Below are 22,863 nucleotides of genomic sequence, written 5' to 3'. Positions count from 1 at the left end.
CTTGAGTAAAAAGAGTCAACTAAAATGAAATCTGAGCGAATAAAACGATCAATAGCAGCACATTACAAAAGGACTGATTGTTGGAGGATTCGACATCCCCCATGGCAGGAGGAATCCGGGCGACGGCATAGGAATAGAAGCGAAATAGAAGAGCAAGGAAGGGAGCTAAAGTCGTAGATGCGAACAAACAACTCTGATTGAATGGCCTAAACAAATCCAGCTAGATCCCAATTTATTATTTTATTTATTTATTCATTATTATAGTATATAAACAAATTATTATTTTTATATTATCTATATAATTTTTGTTTTTAGCAAAAATCAATATTAGTCCAATTAAATTTTTTTTTATTTTTAATTTCATTCAAAAATAATTATTAAAATTAGTTTCACACAAAAAATAAATTATTATTTTTAATCCAATCGTTAAAATTTTAATCGAATATGCTGATGTGACTGTAACGAAAGCTGAAGCGACGTCTGATTTAAATCGAACACGGCCGTGTTTTATAACACGACCCGTGTTCGAACAATCAAACTTACATGTTTACTTTTGAATACAGGACCGTGTTTTATTTCAACACGCCGGTGTTGGAATACACAAATGAAACACGAGCAGATGGTATAGGTGGGAGACGTCGTGAATGGTGACCTTGTGGCAGCAGAGGGGGCAGATGGAGTGCTTCTCAAGCCACTTATTGATGCAATCGATGTGGAAGGCACCTCAATCTCCTGAACTTGGCAAGGCAGACGGCTCATTTCAGGCTGTCGCGGGAGCCTTTGAGGGAGGAGAATCGGAAGAAGGGTAGCGACTCGACAACGGTCTTGTCGATGCCGGACGAAACTGTCCTGGATTTGGTGGGTGAGGCTGTCGACGGAGGAGGCGCGGTGGGAGAATTTGGCATCGAGGAGGAGGACGAAGGTAAGGGCATGATCAACAGCATCCCGATGACCACGGCCAAGCTCGGCTGGACATTCGCAATTGAATCTTGTGCCTGGGTGTGAAGTAGTGGTGAATGGTTTGATCCAAATTCATTATTTTCTCTATCTATATATTTCTATGCTTCACTTAGGGTTTGCCATTTTTTGTTACTACTGCATCTTGGTATCTATGGATGATTGTGTTGGACATTTAATTTGACTGTGATTTTTTAGTAAGATTTTTGGGCGCAAATTGCATAACGAATTCCTTTGTCTGATCTTGCTTCTTCGGCAAAATTCGATAAATCAAATTCTATTTATTTATCGGTAGCAATTTTGATTGCTGAGAAATTCTCTGAATCCCTACTTTGATTTCGGGTGGTTGATTTCGTCATAGCTCTCCCTACTAATGTCGAATTTGTCTTGTTGATTGATCGTGTCTGTTTTAGCCCGAATTTTATTTTAGGGGGCGTAAAAAAAAAAAAAAAAAAAAAAAATTGAAATTTCAAAGATTCTGTAATTAAACAAGGACGTGTTAGAAATAAAACACGGCTGTGTTTATACATGAAAATAATCAGGTAAGTTTGACTGTTTGAACAAGGCTGTGTTTTACATAATATGATTGTGTTCGATCCGAATCAAAGGTTACTTTAGCTTATGTTACAGTCATGTCAGCATATTCAGTTAAAATTTTAATGCTTTGACTAAAAATAATAATTTATTTTTTATGTTAGACTAATTTTGATAATTATTTTTGAATAAGACTAAAAATTTAAAAATAAAATAAATTTGATTGGGACAAATTTTGATTTTTGCTCTACTTCTTTATAGTTTAGGTATAAAATACCTTTTTAAATTATTTTATAATTTGAAAATAAAAATTAATATATTATTAGAATAAATTTAAATATATATTCAAATATTATATATCAATAAAATATATATCATATAGATATTACTCTCTCGTCCCATATAATTTGTCTATTCTTTCTATTTATGTTCGTCTCACATAATTTGTTATTTTTTTAAATATAATTATATATTTTAATTATATTTTAAAAGTTATCATTTATAATTTTTTTATTTTAATTAGATTATTTAGCCATGTTAATTTTAATTTATACTTAGAAAGTAATTTTGAAGTGAATAAAATTTTATATAATACAAAATAATATATATTTATTTTTAATTAATATAAATTAATTTGATAGAAAAATAAAAAGTTTTAAATGTAAAAAAATATTTATTCATTAAAACTAGATAAAAAAAAAAGATTTTAAATAAACTAAAACGTTAAAAATTTGATTTAATTAATTTATATTTATTAAATATAGGCAAAATAGCATAAAATTCCGTATGGTTTACCAAATTTGCTGAAAACCCTATAGTCCTAAAACTCCAAAAAACCCTACTTGTGGTTTGAAAAATCCTAAAATCGCATTTTAGGCGCGACGGAGGTTGTATATCACACGCCTAAAATGCGATTTTTGGTCCATAGAGTGATATATTTCTGTATAAAATTACTAAAATACCCTTTCTACTGCTACGTCTTTACAAGCACTTCTTCTTCCTCGTTCTTCTTCTTCCTCGTTCTTCTTCTTCCTCATTCATTTTTTTTATTTTAAATCCGCTAAACACAAAATAAATTTTACCAAATTTATCACAATTAATTGACCGGACATGGAGATGAAGATGAGAATGCGTAAGTTATTATTCACCGTCGATTTCTTCGTCTGTTTTATCAAACCCATACATACTTCTTCTTATGTTTTACCAAACCCAGAAATACTTCTTATGTTTTTACCAAACCTAGAAATCTAAAAATTCAATTTCACATCAAGATTTGAAATCAATTTAAAAAGAAAGAAAGAACTTGCTGGTGGTTGCAAAAGAATCAGGGAGAAAAAATAAAGAAGAAAGAAAATTGGAGAAAAAGAGATAGAGAAAGAAAAATAAAATTGGAAAAAAAAAATCTGATGTCCAGCCCCTTCTTTCTCCTCTTCTTCTTTCCTTTCTCTTGTTTATTCTCTTTCTTTTCTTCCTTTCTTCTTCCCTGCACTAGCCTGTCATCTTCTTTCTCTTCTTATTCTTTTGCAATTCTTCGTTCTTAAAAGAACAATTGAAGATGAAGAAGAAGAAAAAGAAATTGGAAAATAAGAGAAAAGAAAGAAACGGGTGAAACTGCTATGGTCTGAAAAAGAATTGGAGAAGAAGAGAAAAAAATTGAGGAAAAAAAGAAAAGAAAGAAACGGGTGAAACTGATACGGGTGAAACTGATATGAACTGATATGGTCTGAAAAAGAATTAGAGAAGAAGAAGAGAAAAATTGAGAAAAAATATGTGTGAAGAAGAATTTGGGGAAGAAAACAAGATGGAAAAAAGAAGTTGTGGAGAAGAGAAGAAGAAAGAACATAAGAGAGAGAAACCACAGGCATAACGGTATGATAAGGTTAAAACAACGTCAGTGTGATTTAAAAGGGGAGGTGAGTGTGGGGGAATTTTCAGCAGATTTGGTAAACCACGGGAGGATTTTTTTTACTGTTTTGCCTTAAATATATTTACAATTGATAATTTAATAAATATTCTTCTTGTTATACTCCTGCCATATTATATTTTGTGTGTTTATTTTAATATTAATTATTATATCATAGTAAAAATTAAAGAGAAAAATTGAAAAAAATTATTATATTATTAATGTTTTATTATAATAAAAATAATTTTAAATTAAGATCAAATAATCAATTAATTTAATTATAATTAAAATTTTTAAAATAAAATTAAAGTATATAATTCTTTAAAAAAATAAAAAAATAAATGAGAAGAGTGAAGTAAAAAGATGAACACGGAATGATAGTATATTATATTATTATATTTGATTCCTCCCTACAGGTAATGTAGAGTTATAATTCAATCCATATTTTAAAACAATTGGTCTGCACTCCCTTTTTTATTTATTTAATTTAATATTAGTCCCTCTTTTATATTTTTTCTGGTAAAAATTAAATGTGACTCTAGAATATTTTTAAATGCTTCCAAATTTATTTTATATACTTATAATACATTCGGCTTAAATTTGTCCATATAGTTCCGAATCTCTGGTTTACCAATTTTCGTCCATTTTTCTTTTTTTTTTTAAAATTTGAACTTGTACGCCGGCTGCGACGGTTGATTGACGACTGTAGATTATGAAATGTTATTGGGGGGGGGGGGGGGGGGCGACGATAGAGGTGAGCAAAATATCCAAAATCTAAAAATTCGATCTAAACCAAACCGAAATTTAAAATTTGGTTCAGATTGAATTTTTGACAAATTTCGGATTTTCGGATCGAATTGAATCAGTATACTTAAAATCCGAATCAATCCGAAATATAATATTTTAATATATTTTTTTATTATATATATTTAATATTTTATAGAAAATATTATATTTTAATATAAAAAAATTCAAAATTATTAATTATATTTTAATATATTTACTTTTATATTATATATATATTTAATATTATAAAATAATAATAAAATATAAAAGAAATTTAAAAATTAAAAATATTTAAAATTTTGGATTTTTCGGTTTGGTTCGAATTTTTTAGTTCGGATTTTGGATTTTCGAATTTCGAAGATCGGTTATTTCGGTTCGGTTCGGATTGACTTTTTCAAAAATTTTGGACTTTTGGATCTGTTCGGATTTGGAAAAATCCAGAATCCGAATGCTCACCCCTAGGCGACGAAAGTGAAAAAGAAGCGGGAAGAAAGAAGAAAAAAAAAATTAAAAATGAAAAAAAAAAAAAAACTAAAAATGAGCATTTGCAACTGCAGCTTGTCTAGTATTTGTAGAATGTGGAGACTGGATGTTTAGAACTAAGATTGTATATTACAATATACTTGTAATTAAAATTACTATATATATAATTAAATTGTTATAAAAATAAAGAAATAATAATATTAATAAAAATAAATAATTATTAATTATATAATAATAATAATATACATTATTTTGTATATTTATATTTTAGATTTTGTATTTCTTATCATACAATTATATTTAAGTTAAACTATCTTATTATCTAATACACATCAATTTCTTAAAATTTAATTTTTTTTATTTTAATTTAAAATTTAATTTAATTTAATTACTTAGTAAATTTATTATTTTAATTACTTTTATATTGTAACAATCTTAGCAATTATTATTTATATGATTTTACATAATAAATATATTTGAATGGAATTAAAATAAAAAATAATTATTTTTGAATAAATTTTAAATTTAGAAAAACTTCAAAACGAAAAAAAAAAATATTAAAAATGAATATACATAAATCGGCGGTTCAAACCGTAATCGAAACTGTCATTCAAAAGGTTCGGTTTCGGTTTAATATTTTGATAAAACGTACGGTTTAAACCGTTTTTGCATACTTGATATAATGTAATAGTGTTTGTAAATATACAACAACAAAACCACACTTGGATGTATTGTGGTACATGAACACCAACAATGAGTATTTCACAATCTCCTTTTGTGTATAATAATTTAATTACATATATATCAGAAAACGTAATAGAGGCACACAAATTATCAGTTAGGTATATAGTTGATCTCTTGAACCACAATGTCATAGTATGGTATTATTGTGCTATCAATGTCAATGAAGTTTCGAAAAATAATAACCGAATTGGTATAAAGTAATCGGAGCTTATTCTGTTGTATCCATTAGACACATACATAATTGATTGTAAATAATACACTAAGACACACGGGAGAATGAACTAACGTATATAGACACGAACAACAAATATGTGATAGTGTTCATTTTTCTATGATACTTTAAAGTAATAGATTTCTAAAAACGTATCAGAGCCATATGAATTATATTTTAGAGTTTACAATTGATGTATCGAAGCACATGCGCGTGGTAGCGTAAGTTCCAATCTATCAAGGTCACTTTTGGTCATATGATAAATCATAACAAGTATTAGCATAAGCTATGAAGTTACACAGTTAGATAACTCTGTCACGATATTATGATGTTCAGTTACATAAAAGACTGCAATAGGTACACAATTAGTAGAATTTCGTACACGAAATCAGGTTGGGGGTACGATTTAGCTGCTTTAGAGTACTCACCTGCTTAGCCGAGTTAGACCCTATGCTTAGATGCCCTTGATCAAAAGTTGTTATATGCGCTACGGTGTGAATTAATATGTAATAGATTTAAAGATTTTCAATTTGTGGTAGCAATCATGTAATCTAACAACCAATATAATTCAACTTAGTCACTTATGACTTTGTTAGACATCTACTAGTTGAAGTTGGACTATAATAGTACATATATCATACAACCTATCTAAGTCATTTTTTACTTGGTTAACCATTCATAATAAATATGTGTTGTTTACCTTTTCTGACAATTTGGGGTGTCACGGGAAAACTATCATAATGAACGCATCTTTAGTTACCGTCAATAATTGAATATTTTGAACAAAAAACGATTGTTCTCCAACCACATGTTATCAGAGCATATATATTCTTTATTGAAGCACATGAGACTATTATTATAAGTAGTTAAGATCCACCTTAGGGTATGTAGATATATTATGTAGGTACATAAGAATGTGATTTGGGTACAAACACCTATATGCAAGGCATAAATAATGGTTTCTTAGGTATTATTTGTGTATTATCGGGTATCTTCAAGTGTAGTTAATTTCAGTCATTTCCATGGAAATGAGTCAATTCGCGTATTCGGTGAGAACACCTCCCTCTCAGCCTTGGTGAACTAAATGTTGTTGTGTGTGCTATGGTGTGGATTACTACGTAATATGTCTAAAAAACAATCAATTTGTGAGAGTAGTGACGCATGAGTAACAACCAACAAACTTATTAACGTCATTTCTTACTTGTTTAGCCATCTGTAGTAAACATGTATTCTTTTCTTTACTTACATATCAGGGAGTCATGAGAACACAATAATGATGAATTTATCTCTGGTTACTACGAGCAATTGAATATGTTGAACCAAACACGGCCAATTTTTCCAACCATATATAACCAGAGCATAGATACGCATTAGCGGAGCATATGACTTTATATTGCAGGTACATAAAAATTGGTATATGCATAAGTGTTTAGGATGTGTGTTTGAATAATTTATTTTTTTTATATATTTACTTTTTAGGTGTGTTGTTATAATTAGAATTATTGAATAAAAAAAAATTGACTCTATTTATTTTTATTGGTTCTTTTAAAAAATTAAATTTATTTTTTTAATAAAATTATATTTATATTTATTTTATTTTCACGTTTTAAAATAAAAAAATAAAAATATTAGTAAAGATTTAAAAAAAAAATTATACAAAATTGTGACATATATAATTAATATAAATATTTTGATAGGAAAAATTATTTAATTTTATTTTCTTGTAAATTTTATTTTCTATAGAATAAGAGTTTGTTTATTTTTTGAAAAAATTTCAACATATTTTTCTACAAAAATAATATATTACACGCACTCATTATATTTATATTATCTACACATTTTTATATATATATACATAGTACGTATTTAAAATGTATAGAATACTATAAATAAATTTTATTACTAATATTAATATTTTAAAAAATTGTATCTTATATATACGATTTTAAATATTTAATAGAATAATTATATATATGGATAAATAGATATTTTGCTAATATTATAGTGACTCATATAATAAAGTTTATATTATATATAATATTTACGTAATATTTTATATTATATTAAATATAATTATGAATTTTGTACAAAAATAATATAAATTATTAATATCAAATTTCTCATTTTATAAGTAGAATTAAAAGAGTAAGTAAACTAATATTGATAAAATAAAATATATAATTATGGTTGATTGTGCACTTTTTTTTTTTTTTGCCAACATTTTTATATCATTATCTTTTTCGGAATATATTAATTTATATACTTCATTTATTGACAAGATTAATTTATTTTTATGCCAAATTTATTATGGCTCTATTTATGCATGTAATATTTGTACGATATCTTCCATTTTAAGCAAATTTTTGCATTAATGGTTGATATTTATTGTACAAAAATTAACATATGTGCATAATTAAATACCATATATTTATTTTATTGGAATTTTATTTTCTTCTAAAATACACGATATTTAATTTAATTTAGGCATTTAATTTTTAATGCCTATATCTACAAATATCCTAATTGTGTCCACTCCTGTGCCAAATTGATTGTTATTTCTTTGTGTCCACTCCTGTGCCAAATTGATTGTTATTTCTTAAAGTGAGATAATAAAATTTTGAATGAATAAAATTGTTTAGTATAAATAAATTATAGATAAGGTTTACGGAAAAAAAATTGCTGAAAGGAGTAATACTTCTAAAAAATTATACAATTTGATTTTAATCAATAATAAGATAATTTCTTAACTATTAATATGAAAAAAAATTTAAAATATAAATAATCACATTTATAAATACCGGTAAGAAATAATATATACTCATATAAAAATATAATAAATAAAATATAAACATAAATCATTCTGGGAAAATTTTAAATTTTAAATTATTAAATTTTTTTGAATAAGATAATTAATTTTGATAGAAAAAAAAAAGAGTAAAAAAAAATATAAAGAATACAAAAATAGAAGAAAAAATAAGTATAAAATATAAATTGCATATAGAGTGTTTAATATAGAACAATTGTCTGCACTCGTTAATCGTGACTAGGATATAAAAATATATAAAAATATATAATATTTTAGAATATACATGATATATTTTGTCAGTCAAATAAATAATAGACAAACTTGATAATTGATATATAAAGAATATATTTTGCAATTTTTTTTTTAATTTTCTAGCTCACCCCACAATAAAATATGATTCTACTTATTATTTTTATTTATTTATTGTTTAAAGATACATAAATAAAGGTACGACATAATATAAATAGAGATATATAAGTGAGATACTTAAGTAAAGTGAAAAATAATATAAGTAGAGCGGGACAATTATAAGTATATAATATAACATTAAGAGTATTTAGATATACTTTAGGAGTACATCAAATTTATACTATATAGATAAAAGGAAAAATATAAAATAAGGACTACTATTAAATTAAATAGGTAAATGAGGGAGTGGAGATCAATTTTTTTATAACAGAAACCGAATTATAACTTAGGGTGTGTTTGTTTGGGGATTTGAATTTGAATAGTTGTATGATGTGATATAAGTAGGTGTTGATGTGATGTTTTGAATGTAAAATTAATTTTTAGTATAATATAAAAAATAAAAAATAGGTGTTTGATTTGATATTTTTGGAGAAAAAAATTGAATAAATAATATAAATCCAACCCAATCCCCCAAACAAACACACCCACCCTTAATAGGACTGACATGATGAACAGACCAACTTTCCCATATATATATCATATGTTGATGGGTGTATTACACCCACCCTTAATAGGACTGACATGATGAACAGACCAACTTTCCCATATATATATCATATGTTGATGGGTGTATTGATTTGACCCGATCAAAGTAATTTAAATTTATATATTTATTATTTTTATATTTTCCTTTTTATTTTTTGTATCAAAAAATATTTATTCAAATTATCTTACCATACCAACAAACCCAATCTAATTTACCAAAACATTATTAGTGATAATTTTCCAACCACGTCAATTAAAAAAACACACAAGACCATATTCAAATGCATTCACAACAGCAATCAAACAAACAAACACAGTCACTCATAGCCCGCGTGCCTGTATGTACAATACTGCAAAATTAATCGGGTTTTAGACAGCCACAAAAACTAATATCTATTCATCTATCTAACAATCCAAGCTTCAAACAAACAAGTACCTCCAGCAAGCCGGGCGATGATCTCTGGACACCAGCAGAACTCGGGAGCCCGCGTAGTCGAAGGAAGGGCAGTACATGTCATCCCCTCCCATCACTTCCTTCGCTTTCTCATCCTTTAAAGCGTCGAAAACGAACAAACCGAGTCCACAAGCGCCCATCACGACGCTCGAATTCCCCCAAACTTGTGTCAATGCCGAGAAGCTGTCGTGAGCATTTGTTTCCGGCAATTGGTATGTGCTTACAAGCTTATGTTTCCGCACCGAGTAAACTTGGATTTCATGCTTCCCCGCCGTGCTCGAACTGCATCCGACGTATACAGAATCCCCATAAGACATAACGGATTGCACGCTCTGTCTCGGTTTCGCTATCCTAAGACCTACGCCCGATGATTGTCTGAAATCCAGTACCACAATCGAATTAGGCGTGCAGAATACCCCGTCGTTCCCTTCTGCTTCCGCTGCGCTAATGCTGCAAGATGTACACAGTCAGTCAAGTTAATCAAAAACTCAGAGATAAACAATCTCAAAAAGTTGGCTAAGCTAATTGGTTTTGTAGTTAATATTTCATCATACCGCCTCCGAACTCCTCCTCCATATCCGGAGTCGGAGTTGTTAATGTGGAGAGCCGAAATTTTCTGACCAGAAGAAGAAACAGTCTGCAACGCAAGAGACGTCGGAGAACAAACATCCCAGAGAGAGATGCCATCCGACCCCGCTGTCGCTACCTTTCCATTGCTTTTCCAGTGCAAAGGGCTCGAATAATCCATAGGCACCACAGGTTTCGACAGCTCCCATTTTACTAACCGCTCGCCATCGCGAATATCATAAATTTGCGCCGTCTTTTGCCAACTAGCTGCGGATGCAATAAGCGGCCCGCAAGGTTTGTACCACCATTGATGGTTTTCAGCAGATGGAGGAGTTGTTCGGTAAATTGGGTCGTTCGACAAAGGAGCAAGAGCTGTTCTTGAAGGGGTTGAGATTCCATCGTCAATATGGAAACAGTTAACATCTTTCGTGTAGAAATCCCACGAGCAGAACCCGGGATCCACCGCATTTCCAGCAGATGCTACCACCACATGTTTCCCCGCACATCCATCCCCACCCGGGGCATGGATTACCCAACAATCTCTCCACGTACTTGACGAGACTCCCAGAGGAGGCTTATACTCAGCCTTCACCTGAAATTACAATAAATTTTTAGATTCGACAAACACAATATCTACACAGGATCCACGGCTAATCTAATGAATCGAGTCGACTAAAAGCTCTACATATGAACTGCATTTTCAATTTTCAAAATAACAAAAGATTCACCTCACAGTTAACAATGTCATAGAATGAACAAGATCCATCGTCGTGAGCAAGAACAACAGACTCTCCTTCAGATACAAACCAACCTGCAGTTGAAGGCTTGAGACCAATATCATTCAATTGATACGTAGGATTCTCTTCAAACTCCTCCTCCTCCTCCTCCTCCTCCGGTTCCAGCACGTCATCTTCATCATTGAAATCACTGAGCTTTTCATCGGCAGTCAGAAAAGCATATAAATCATCTTTTTCTCCAAGCATAGTCCTACTATTATCCGCTTCAAGAATTTCACAAACATCGGCATCAGGGACTGCAGCAACATTTGAAGAAATCACTCTTCTCTTGTCCATGTTCATCAAATCACCAGATAATAGCCCTCCTGCTTCCTCAGTATTCTTAACCAAACTCTTATTATCATCGAATTTCTCCATATCATCATTCTCATCACTTTTTGCAGTCCCCATTACAGTGTCACCATCATCGCTGAACGCACCAATGGCCTTCTCAATCCCTGTAACTCTATGACGAACATCTGAAAGTATCGCCTCAGAATGTTCCATGCTTTCCATGTCCAACATATCTTTTGTCTCCTTTATACACGATGCAATGCGCTTAACCTTTTCATCTAAAAAAGCAAGCTTTTGATGAAGCTTTGCAGTATCCCTGCTTTCGGATTTCGAATGTCTTAAACTAGATTCGCCCTCGGCTCCAACTCCAGTAGACCTCAACTTCATTCCCTCAGAACCTTTGCTTTTCAACGTAATTGTGCTCAAATTCCCATTCGTTTTCTCAGCATCAAAACTCCCAATCCTAATCTTCTTTTTTGCATTCTCTGGATAGTTCACCAAATCTTGTGTAACCTTTACTTCTCCAATTTCAGTGCCGTTTCCATCAATTTCACCCTCTTGTGTTTCGATTTCCTTATTCTCTTGAGAGACACCCTGGAATTCACTCAATTTTTCTCCATCCTCGATTTCCAGATCTTCTGAACCCATCCTCTCAAGATTACACCTTTTATTCGTTCTCTCATTCGAATTATTTGCTTTTATCTGAGGCTGGCGCGCCAAAACCCTAGAACTTCTTCTTGTATCTGGTAACTTTGTACTAAATGGAAGGGGGGCAGATTTCCTACCTCTGGGCGCCGACGAAGCGCCCTTATTGACACGCGGGTCCTCCATGGCCGCCGATTGGAGTTCGTCGATCTGGGAAATTGGATTCAAGTTGCTGCGCTTCTGAGCGGCCGCACGACGGGTTGTGGGCCTGCTATTCTCCTTACCCGCCGATTTCGACATCGTCGATATTGGGGCGACTTTGTCTTCGGCGGAAACTTTTCCGGCTCCTCCGGGGGCGTGCTCTTTCTTCCGGCGGGACGAGGACGACATTAGATTAGATGAAAAAACTGACGCGGAATCAGTAAATCAAATCAAAGGATGTAGTTGGGCCGTGCTACTGAACATAAGTAGAAGTGGAAGTCGAAGTGCGATTAGGTCTTCCTTATTGGCGTTTGCGATAAGGCGGGAAAATGAAAACGTTATGAAATTTGGAAGTCGTTAGAGGTCGGTCAAGCTTATTGAGAACGCGACTTTACCAACACGCGGTATTTGATGGGCTCAAGCTTTCTTCTGTCTATTTTGGTTTGGTGGGGGTGGGGGCCCTCAAGCCATTAAAGATATATTTGTCGGTTCGTTTTTTATTTACTATGTTGAATTTTTTTTTAAAAAAAAAACCAATAAAATAAACGGACAATTGGGCAAAAATCTCTCTGTCCATTTATCATTTGGGATTCAGTCCCTAATGATAAAAAATTGTTCTGCACTCCCCCCTTTTTCCTTCTTCCTTCTTCTTCCTCCCTAATCGTATTTCTCTTCATTCTGTTTCTCTTCGCGCAAAAAATTCTTGTCAAGCCGTTGTCCTCTTCCGTGAGCTCGAAAGCCACATCCCGCACAGGTAAGGTTCTTAATTGTTCGCCCGATTTTACATCGCCGCTTCTTGTCTGGTTCGATTGAAAAATTTCCTAGGGCACTCTCCGAATCCTGTTCCGGTTCCCTGTCGTCGGCGGTCGGTTGATTCGGTCGAAGAACTACCGAAGGCAGTCACCGGTTCCGTGGCCCGTATTTCTTGGTCTCCGGTGAAATTAGATGTACCAAGTGTGTTTTTGTGTCGGTTGATTCGGTCGAAGAACTACCGAAGGCTGTCACCGGTTTCCTGGCCCGTCTTTCTTGTTCTCCGGCGAAATTAGATGTACCAGGTGTGTTTTTGTATCGATATCTTAGTTGAAAAATTATTATCTGGAAGAAAATGTTTGGGTATTATTTTGGGTGATTTTGATAATAAATTTTGTTGCTATTTAGGGTTTAAGGGTAATATTTATTTTGTGAAATGGGTAATGTGTTGCTATTGAGGATCAAGACATTACTAGAATTCCGTAAGAACATATGATTTTAGTGTATTTTGTGTAAGATTATCTAATCGCCCATACGACCTAATATAGTTCATACATTCATCGGTTGGATCGCTAGGTTCCGATGGACATGGAGCAAAGTAGTCTGAAATTATTAATTATATGTTCCTACGAGGGTGAGCATCATGTAATTCGTTTAGAAGAGGGCACCACGCTGGAGGATCTTTACCGGAATATATCGAAAAGATGGAATAAAGTGAGTATTGAGGCGGTAAAACTCCAATATATTGCACCTATTCAGAAAAGCTACGTGACATTATTGTGTGACGATGATGTCGCCAATATGTGGAGAATGCATATCTTGTTAAAGGTAATGTTTGTGGATATGATTGCACGGTGCAGAAGCGAGCACCAGAGCGTGCCTCTCCGAAGCACGGTTGGACGCAGGTACGTTACTCATCATTTGTAATTAAGTAGTCTTTATTAAACTTTGTTATAGAATGCAGTCACAATTGTTCCTTATGAAAGAATGCAGTCTGTAAGCACTTATAATGCAGTATGTAAGAATGCAGTCTGTAAGCGCTTATAATGTCATGTTCAACACATGTAAAAACATATTGTTTATAGGTTACGTTAGTAATAATTCTTTCATGATATTGGCATACAACAATACCGTGGTATATTGTTGCGATGTTGTTTGTAGGTAGTAAGTATCCACCTCCGCGATTTTGTAGTAGCGCGGTGCAGAACGAACCACTGAAGAGATTGTAAAGATATGTAGTGGGGATATAACGTCTTGAAGGTATTTAACGATTTTCACTCCTTCTTCACACGCCACTGTCAATATCCTCTAGCAATCCGGTTTAGGTAGGTGTACCATGATCGATGCGTTGAAATTTCTGTAGCCCATGGCATTTACTGCATCACGTAGCCTGCTGCGGTGAATAGATGCAGTTGTTCTTTTAAATACCCTGGATGACACGGTAGGTAACCATAGACACCGTGGACATACTCGGTTGAGTAAGATGGGTACCCATGTTTTTCCATTTACTCTGAAAATATCTATTACCATATAAAATTAGAACTACTTACATCTGATATAATTTTCATTCTTATTATTGTATTTGTAATGTAGGGGCGAGGCCGAATGTTCTGGATTGAACGAAGATTGCACCGATGGTATCTTTATTCCCGACGAAAGTACTAGTCTAATTGCAATGCAGAGATGCATTGTCGGGGAAGGGCAGACATTCAAGGGACCGCAGGAGTTTAGAAAGTTACTGAAGAATTATTCTATTGCCACTCAGAAACACTTCAGGTACCAAAAGAATGATTCGAGCAAAATTATTGCGGTGTGCATCGACAAAGGCTGTGGTTGGCGTATTTATGCATCCTTCCATGCTCGTGATGCATCATTCAGCATTCGTAAGTGCAATTTACATCACACATGTACTATGAGTCTATTGCAATCAAGAGATCATCCAGCAGCCGATGCGAACTGGATTTCTGAGGTCTACAAAGATAAGATACGTTCTATGCCAGCGTATAAGGCATCCGACATCCGGGAGCATATCCAAACAGATTATGGGATTGACGTGAAATATCATAAAGCATGGCGTGGCAAAGAGAATGCGATAAGGGCAATTAATGGTGGAGGTAGAGACAGTTTCTCACAACTTCCATGGTACTGTCATGCACTTCGGGAGTCAAATCCGGGAAGTATTATAGACTGCGAAGTTGAGCAGGCAACCAAACGTTTCCAACGCCTTTTTGTTTGTTTAGGTGCATGCCGGCTGGGTTTTTTGAGGGGTTGCAGGCCCCTACTCTTTCTTGATGGGACACATATAAAAAACAAACACAAAGGGTGTCTGCTAAGTGCAATTGCAGTGGATGGGGATGATGGGATGTTTACTTTAGCATTTTCTGGTACGTAATTTGATATTAGCTACAGTTGTCATTTTGTTAGAATGCTGGGTATAGCTGTTCGTGTATGCTGTTTTCCATGCTCTCTTTAGGCACGTATGTACCCTTATACGTTGGAAACCTTTGTAGTTATTTGTGTTCTTATTTGTTGACTTGCAGCTGTGTCTACGGAAAATGATGAAAATTGGGAGTGGTTTTGCTGGAAGCTGCGATCTGTTTTAGAATGTGAGGGACGTACGGATTGGAAACAGTACACATTCTTCTCGGATCGGCACTCGGGTTTACTAAAGTCAATCTCGTGCGTCTTTCCCGGAGCACATCATGCGTACTGTCTCCGACACTTAGTGGACAACTTCCGTACCCAGGTATATGTACGTCAATATTAATCTGTAATGAACATCACTGGTTATGATCAGCCATAAAATGTCTTTTTTTTAGGTTATGCGGAGATACCCAATGCATAATAAGAAACGATGGACCGCTGTCTTCAATAAGGCCGCCTATGCTCCGTTGAGGAGAGATTTCGAAAACCACATTAGTTCTGTGGTCGAATCAATGCCATTGGCCAGGGACTTCATTACCCAATCACACCCAGAATGTTGGGCAAATTCACTATTCAGAGGCACTCGTTGGGGAATAATAAATAATAACATTGCTGAGTCATGGAATAGTTGGGTGAGATCCGCGAGGTCAATGCCATTCGTTGGGATGTTGGATACCATTAGAAGGCAAGTGATGGTAATGATGAATGAACGCCGCGAAAAGTCGGAGATAATGCACGGAAGGCTCTGTCCAAAACAGGAGAGCAAGTTGGCACTATCGTACATGGCGTCTCGACGGCTACAGTGCAGTTCATCCTCTAGAACTGTATTCGAGGTAACAGATTGTAATGAAAGATACGCAGTCGATTTGGAGGCGCGCAAATGCTCTTGTCGAGAATGGCAAATGTTCCGATTGCCCTGCAAGCATGCCTGCGCTTGCATTGAAAAATGCAGTATGTCAATTTATGTTTTTTGCGATCTTTACTATAGCATTGAATCTTACAGAAAAACGTACCAGGAGCCAATAAATCCCGTACCGACGCATGATATGGACGTGATTGTTGAAATTCAGGCGGACCAAATTCACCCTCCTCCGTCGTCTGTCCAACCAAGCCGGCCAAAGAAGCGAAGGTTCGAGTCCCAGCAGGTAAAGAATGCACGGAAATGTGGTCGTTGTGGGCGTCTTGGACATAATAGAAGAAGTTGCAAGCAACAAATAGCTTAGCGAACCTTTTTTTCATTGTACATCTTTTTGGCTTCCAGGAGTATATATTAAGACAGTAGGTACATATTCAATAGCTATATTGTAATTGTTTTTTGTGTCTCTAGGATGTAACCGGTTGGATCCATCGACTTATTTGCAGTAGTAAGTGGTATGTAGCCCTCTCACGCAGGTATATGATGAAGTTGTGAAGGTTCATAGTTATATTCTGCAGGTATATTTTTCATGTACTGAGGCATTTGATGATGTAGCTCTGTAGGGACGGATGGTTAATGTAATCTCTAATTGTTTTGAAAGTACATGCTATCCTATTTTTGGGTTATTACTAGGAGGTATAGTTGTTGTATTACACTCGTCATACTAACCAAGTGCATGTGTCATACAACTTAAGTATTTGTTGATGCCTTCTTTAACCATCAGCAGTAAATACATGCTATTTGAAGAAAAAAAAAAAAAGACCGTTTCCCCAGCCACAGGTAACCAGGGCATACATAATTGCAACTGAAGTATAATGTCACGGTTGTTGTAAGTACGCAATAGCTTACAGAGGGTATATGAATAATGATTCCAACATATAGGGTTGCGGTCCGAGTACAAACCATATTTTATTTTGTTTATACAGTATTCTAATTGTATTACCGTGTAATAACTTGGAGGCGTAGCATTGATTAAAATTCAGCACACAGCTACGTACCAGACTTCCATATGCCACACAACTATATTGCGGTTATATTATCGTGTCTATTCTATTGTGTTCTAATTCAATTAACGGGTAAGCGATGTAAGTATAATCTGTGGCCTAAAACACGCCATTCAAGATTATGGGGTTGACGAGCAACACTACCATGGTTAAGCCAATACACTCTTACCATCAGTTCATGAATATTTTAAGAGAAAAGGCCGAGTCCCCACCCGTAGGGTACCAGAGCATTTGAAATGGTAACGGAAGTATAAAGGCTATTTCCGTAGGTACATAATAGATACTATAGGGTATTTGTAATAATGACTCCGTTACTTATGCATCCGAGCTAAGTACCAGACTCGCTGAACGAGGTACACAGATTGCGTATGCGGGCATCTGTGTTGTAGTTGTAGGTATCCTAGTTGTAGGTATAGTAGCACTTCTCTGTAACCACGTGTTGCTTAGCATTCCGCAGGAAATAGTTGATTGTAATCTAGACGTTGGCCCACACGCAATTACCAGACACCTATGTCCCGCACAAATATTTTGTTGTAATATGATCATGTTTTTTTAGTATTGTTTGTTTTAAATTAACGAGTAAGCCCTTGCAGTATCTCCGGTCGATTAAAACATGGCGTCCAGTAGGGTTTTATGAGAAACGCCGACACGGTTGAACTGATTCAAAGTGAACGCTATTTCAGTGATCAGTGCAAAAGAAATGACCAGTCCCACAAACGCAAATGACTGGAGCATGTAATATATAAATGGAAGTACATACTAGTTTTCCGTAGGCACATAAAAGCTATCAACGGGTATCACCACACAACGCAGGTATATAATGAAGATGACAAATCAATCCACATAAAAGACATTTACCAATTCCATCACCTCGATACACAATGCAATAACTTCCCAGATCAATCCAAATTGAAGACATTAAACAAATCCATCACCTCCACACAACACAATAACTTCCCAGATCAATCCAAACTGAAGACATTCAACAAATCCATCACCTCGCCACACAACGCAAAAACTTCCCAAATCAATCCAAATTCATTACATGTGTTAACCTGCCCTATTTTTCCATCGGGGTCTACGTTTCAGAAGGGGGGACCTTTCAATATCCTCGCCGCAATCGTGCCTCGGTAGCTCTTGACATCGCCGAAGTCCTCGCCGAGGACACCAACGAGATTGACATCTGGACCTGCCCGCGCATAACACTCTGCGAACATGCAGACTAAAGGTCCACAGTCCAACGTTTCACCCTGGTGTCGGCATCTAATGTACTCGGGCATGTCGCTGACCATAGGCCATAGTCGTGACGCGTTCATATACAACGATAAAAATCGCGTCTGCACAAATAACGTTACTCTTTCGTTAAGGAATTCACCCTACCCATAGGCAATTAATTATGATCATTCGAAAGACGTACCAATTTCTTTGCATTCCCCTGGCCGAAGGGGTCGCGCATTGAGTTACACTCCAACACAACACGTTTGACGGTATCCAGTATGCAGAGATGCCAGTGGAACCGGGTGTGTACGGGTAGAAATATGTACCGGCACCCAGACCGGATTTTGTCCATGATTCCGGCAATCTCTTGGCCTACGGTCACTTGCAGCGAGTTGGCAAATGCGAGTACATTACCCTTATTGATGCTCGGCTTTTTCGCTCCCCTGCTTGGTCGTGATAGCGCGTCGTTCACGGCTTTCTGAAAATCGAACACAGCAACCAACGCAATAATAACAATGTGATTTGTAATACTAACCGTATAAATTCCAAACAGGATACTCACCGCTACGAACCATGGCACACAACCACACCGCACCTGCGGATTGTGTTGGAGCTGATATTCATTGCTGCATAGATGATATAGGTACGCGTCGATGACTTCGCCTTTCACAACTTCGTCAAACAGTAGTTCTAAAACGGCATCGGACGAGACAAACACGACGCCCTGCTGCCATACAGTGTCCCTACAACATGATAGTCGCAAACGGATAAAAACATCGATTGAGAAAAATATATAAAGCCTTAATAGTGAATAGCAATACCGGACAACGAATGACGCGAGAAAATGTTCAATGGTGTTCGTCTCATCCTCAGATAAGGAACCCTTTCCACAGTAGCTGTCATTATTGCGATATCCCTCCCACTTTTGTGCTCCAGGGTCTGCTACAACCTTAGCATCCGAGTCCCCATCGTCGCCGACGACAAATGGTTCCTGAACCAACAATGAAGATAATCATGTTTCCGTAGGTATCTGTATTTATTGTACAGGTATTGACGCAGAAACACTAGGTATTTAAGAATCTATCTGAAGTATTTTGAGCCAGACGACTTATATTTGTATGGAACTACGTACCTGCTCATTATTGACGTCGACCGCTGACTTTCCTTTCGCCCTCCGTGTTTTTCTCGCTTTCTCAATTCGCGGTGTCGACACAGGTGTCACGAATTCAGGCTTCTTCTTTCTCTTCCGATCCTTACGTGCCATTACACCACGTACAATCGATGAATCTGCGGCCCTGCTACAAGTCTCACGGTCGGAGTCATCGCCCTGCTACAATTTCAACAAAGCAAATAATCATTCAACAGATAGACAACTACGACCTACAAATTGTACTTACTGTATTAATTAGCTTACCTTGACATCTATCGGTGCAACATAAGGAACAATGGCCATCAATTGGTTAAACTCTAGCAGGCTACCAACCCCTTCGTCATCTGACTCGTTTATCGGATCAACTTCGGCCAAAAGGATGTCCATTTTTTTTTTGCTTCGGCGCTCGGTATTCGCTTGCTCTTCCGCTGCCTCATCGGGATCCTCCTCAGTCTGACTCTCCTCCTCCCCAGTTTTTTCCTCCTTCTCCTCCTCCTCCTCCTCTTCACCCTGACTCTCCTCCTCCTGACCTTGCTTCTCCTCCATGTCGGCCTGCTTCTCTTTCCTCTCAGACTCCACAGCCATCCGGTCTGCTGTCTCTTCATCCCCATAGTTTGCATCACCCTCCTCGCCATCGCTCTCGTCCTCACCCTCACCTTCACTGTCGTCATCGACAACACCGGCTCTAGATCTTTGTAATTTATGAGCAAGTCTGGCAATTGCAGTGTCTTTCTTCCGCAGCTCCACCTTCAATGCCGCAATTTGCTGCGCTGCTTCCTGCAACATATGTTAATAATGTCATATAATAAATTATTTTATCCATTTACAACGGTAGCAACATTGAATAATGCATTTACCTCTGAAGCATGACAAATTGCACGAACGAACTTTTCTTCCGTGCCTATCCGATAGAATTCCTGAACATCTGACCGCTTTAGGGATGTCAATTCACCAACTGCATGAACCCTGGACATTGGACCGAGGCTATTCAGCCACCGAAAGAGACGCGGTACCTTCGGAAGGCACCGTGCCTTGTCCAGAGTTGGGACCCTCTCATTGAACCACGCTTGCACATATTGTAATAGACATTACTGCCAACAATAATACATATTGTGCAATATACCAAAATAAGTAGAAAAAATTAACAAATCCGATATTACATTGCTTACCAACAAACCCGCGGTGCAGCCTGTCAAATATTTTTTCCCGGACTTGAAGTCGCTTATAGACTTCAACAGATAACGGTGACTCGCGGGTCCCCACGCGTAGTCACCAATCGCACTCAGGTCTTCCACATACGGTAACAAAAAAAGGGGTACAGAATAATTCGCAGAACAAAATAAAATATTTGCAAAAACAAACAAAATAAAAAGACGAGCAACATCCGCAACAGAAAGAGGCTCCAGCCCCTGCAACAGAGCCTCACGCAGCTTCTGCAACACCTGCCCGCGGGTTACAGAACGTGGCTTGCTCCCAAAAATTCGAACAAACCATTCGCTTTCGACCGATGTATTTTCGGTCACGTAGACTCCTTTCGCGTGTAGTCCTAAGACTAAAGAATATTCTTCAACTTCAAACGGAAGCTCAATGTCACTTCCAATCTTGAAGGACATAGATTCCGAACTGAAGCTATTGACGAGGGCAACAAGTCGGTGCCATGGAAACTTCATTTTCGGGCAATCCAGAAAATGCCCGAATGGTGTCATGTTTATAGCTGCGATGTGTTGGTCTCTCATGTGTTGCTTCAGTTTGGCCAGCTCATTATGAAAAAAAGGTAATGCAAATCGGCTGATCACCGATTTGTGCTCCTTGCCTGGCCTGTAAGTAAAAACCATAAGTCCACGTTATCCAAATCTCTAATTTAGTTAAAAGTTTTTCACAATTTAGCAGGAGTAAAAACGCATTCCGAGTATACAACAGTGCCGTTCAGGTATATTAATTGGCAAATTAGACCAAACAAATGAAACTCCTGGTGCCTAATATTACAGCATTTATCAACCCACAAATATGACTATTTACCGAACAATCCACCAAAAAACCTAAAATATGCAACTTCGAGTAACTAAACAAAATATACATCTCCAAAATTAACAAAATCAAAGATAAAAACAGATAAAATCACCCAAAATCGGCCGAACCGGGTTTCCTGGCCAAAAATTCGAACAATTTCAAACCACCCGTTGAACTAACACAACACCGAACACCCAGGGCTCCTCATCACTAAACCGAGGCATACAAACACGGGACCAAGGCTTCTACCCCAAACAATCGAGTAAACTACGATATAAAATTCGATTGTCAACAAAATCATAAAACGAAAAGGGTTTCGACCAGACACTTACTTTTTTGAACTCCTCGTGGGGGATCGCGGCGGATTCGCGGTTTTTCTCACCATTTCGCTGAACAAAATGTCTTACTGCTGATCGTCGAGTTCGCGAGGGACGATTTCCTTCTCGAAGAACTAGGGCTTGAACGGAGAGTGAGTGAGGGGAGTTAGGGAATGTTTCAGTTTTTAAATCGTGCATATTTTCTGTGATTTTTTTTAAAAAAAAATCACAAAATAATAAGGTACGCAGTATTTAAATGGAATTATCTAATCGTATACTGGGGGTAGAGCGGGAGGTAATGTAGGTATATATTATAAAATTGGGAGTATTTATTAATCAATCGTAAGTACATGTTGCATATACAATTGTGATTGAGTAGAAAATACAAGAAGGGAGTTATAACATATCTAATCAATAAAGTAGGGACTGCAGATCAATTAATTTACAATGGGGACTGAATTGCAAGCAAAATACACTGACAGGATTTTAGTCCAAGTCTCCCTAAAATAAATTATAATGAAATACATTTATTAAATTGAGTAAATTATATAACACATCCTTATGTTTTAATAAAAATGTACAAAACATTATGTTTTATTGCGTGAAACCCCTTGTGTTAATGAAAAATTTGTATGAAACACATTCTTTGTCCAAAACTGATGTTTGGTTCGAAATAAAGACCTAAATTACTTAAGTTTTATACAAATAAAAAACGTAAAATATTTTAAATAATTTTTTTTGTTATTTATTTTTATAATT

At 35.6% G+C, this 22,863-nt stretch overlaps 2 protein-coding genes across 2 annotated transcripts; one reads left to right on the top strand and one right to left on the bottom strand.

Moving 5' to 3' along the window:
• Positions 1 to 9,655: 9,655 nt before the first annotated feature.
• LOC127247799 (KIN14B-interacting protein At4g14310-like) lies at positions 9,656 to 12,559 on the bottom strand. The gene is made up of 3 exons (XM_051269832.1): positions 11,128 to 12,559; positions 10,387 to 10,991; positions 9,656 to 10,282 (listed from the first exon to the last, which is right to left on the bottom strand). Exons 1-3 carry the CDS (start codon positions 12,502 to 12,504, stop codon positions 9,799 to 9,801), a joined length of 2,466 nt encoding a protein of 821 aa, XP_051125789.1. The 5' UTR covers positions 12,505 to 12,559; the 3' UTR covers positions 9,656 to 9,798.
• A 1,088-nt stretch (positions 12,560 to 13,647) lies between these two features.
• LOC127249245 (uncharacterized) lies at positions 13,648 to 16,968 on the top strand. Its single transcript, XM_051271970.1, has 7 exons — positions 13,648 to 13,970; positions 14,659 to 15,449; positions 15,606 to 15,811; positions 15,885 to 16,387; positions 16,478 to 16,634; positions 16,817 to 16,819; positions 16,924 to 16,968. The coding sequence occupies exons 1-7, from the start codon at positions 13,648 to 13,650 to the stop codon at positions 16,966 to 16,968; spliced, it is 2,028 nt and encodes a 675-aa protein (XP_051127927.1).
• Positions 16,969 to 22,863: the final 5,895 nt, after the last annotated feature.

The sequence above is a fragment of the Andrographis paniculata genome, unplaced genomic scaffold (assembly GCF_009805555.1).
Source record: "Andrographis paniculata isolate CXL003 unplaced genomic scaffold, ASM980555v1 Contig11END, whole genome shotgun sequence".
Lineage (NCBI taxonomy): Eukaryota > Viridiplantae > Streptophyta > Magnoliopsida > Lamiales > Acanthaceae > Andrographis > Andrographis paniculata.
The sequence above is the reverse complement of the archived record's forward strand: the minus strand, read 5'-3'. Positions and strand labels throughout refer to the sequence as shown.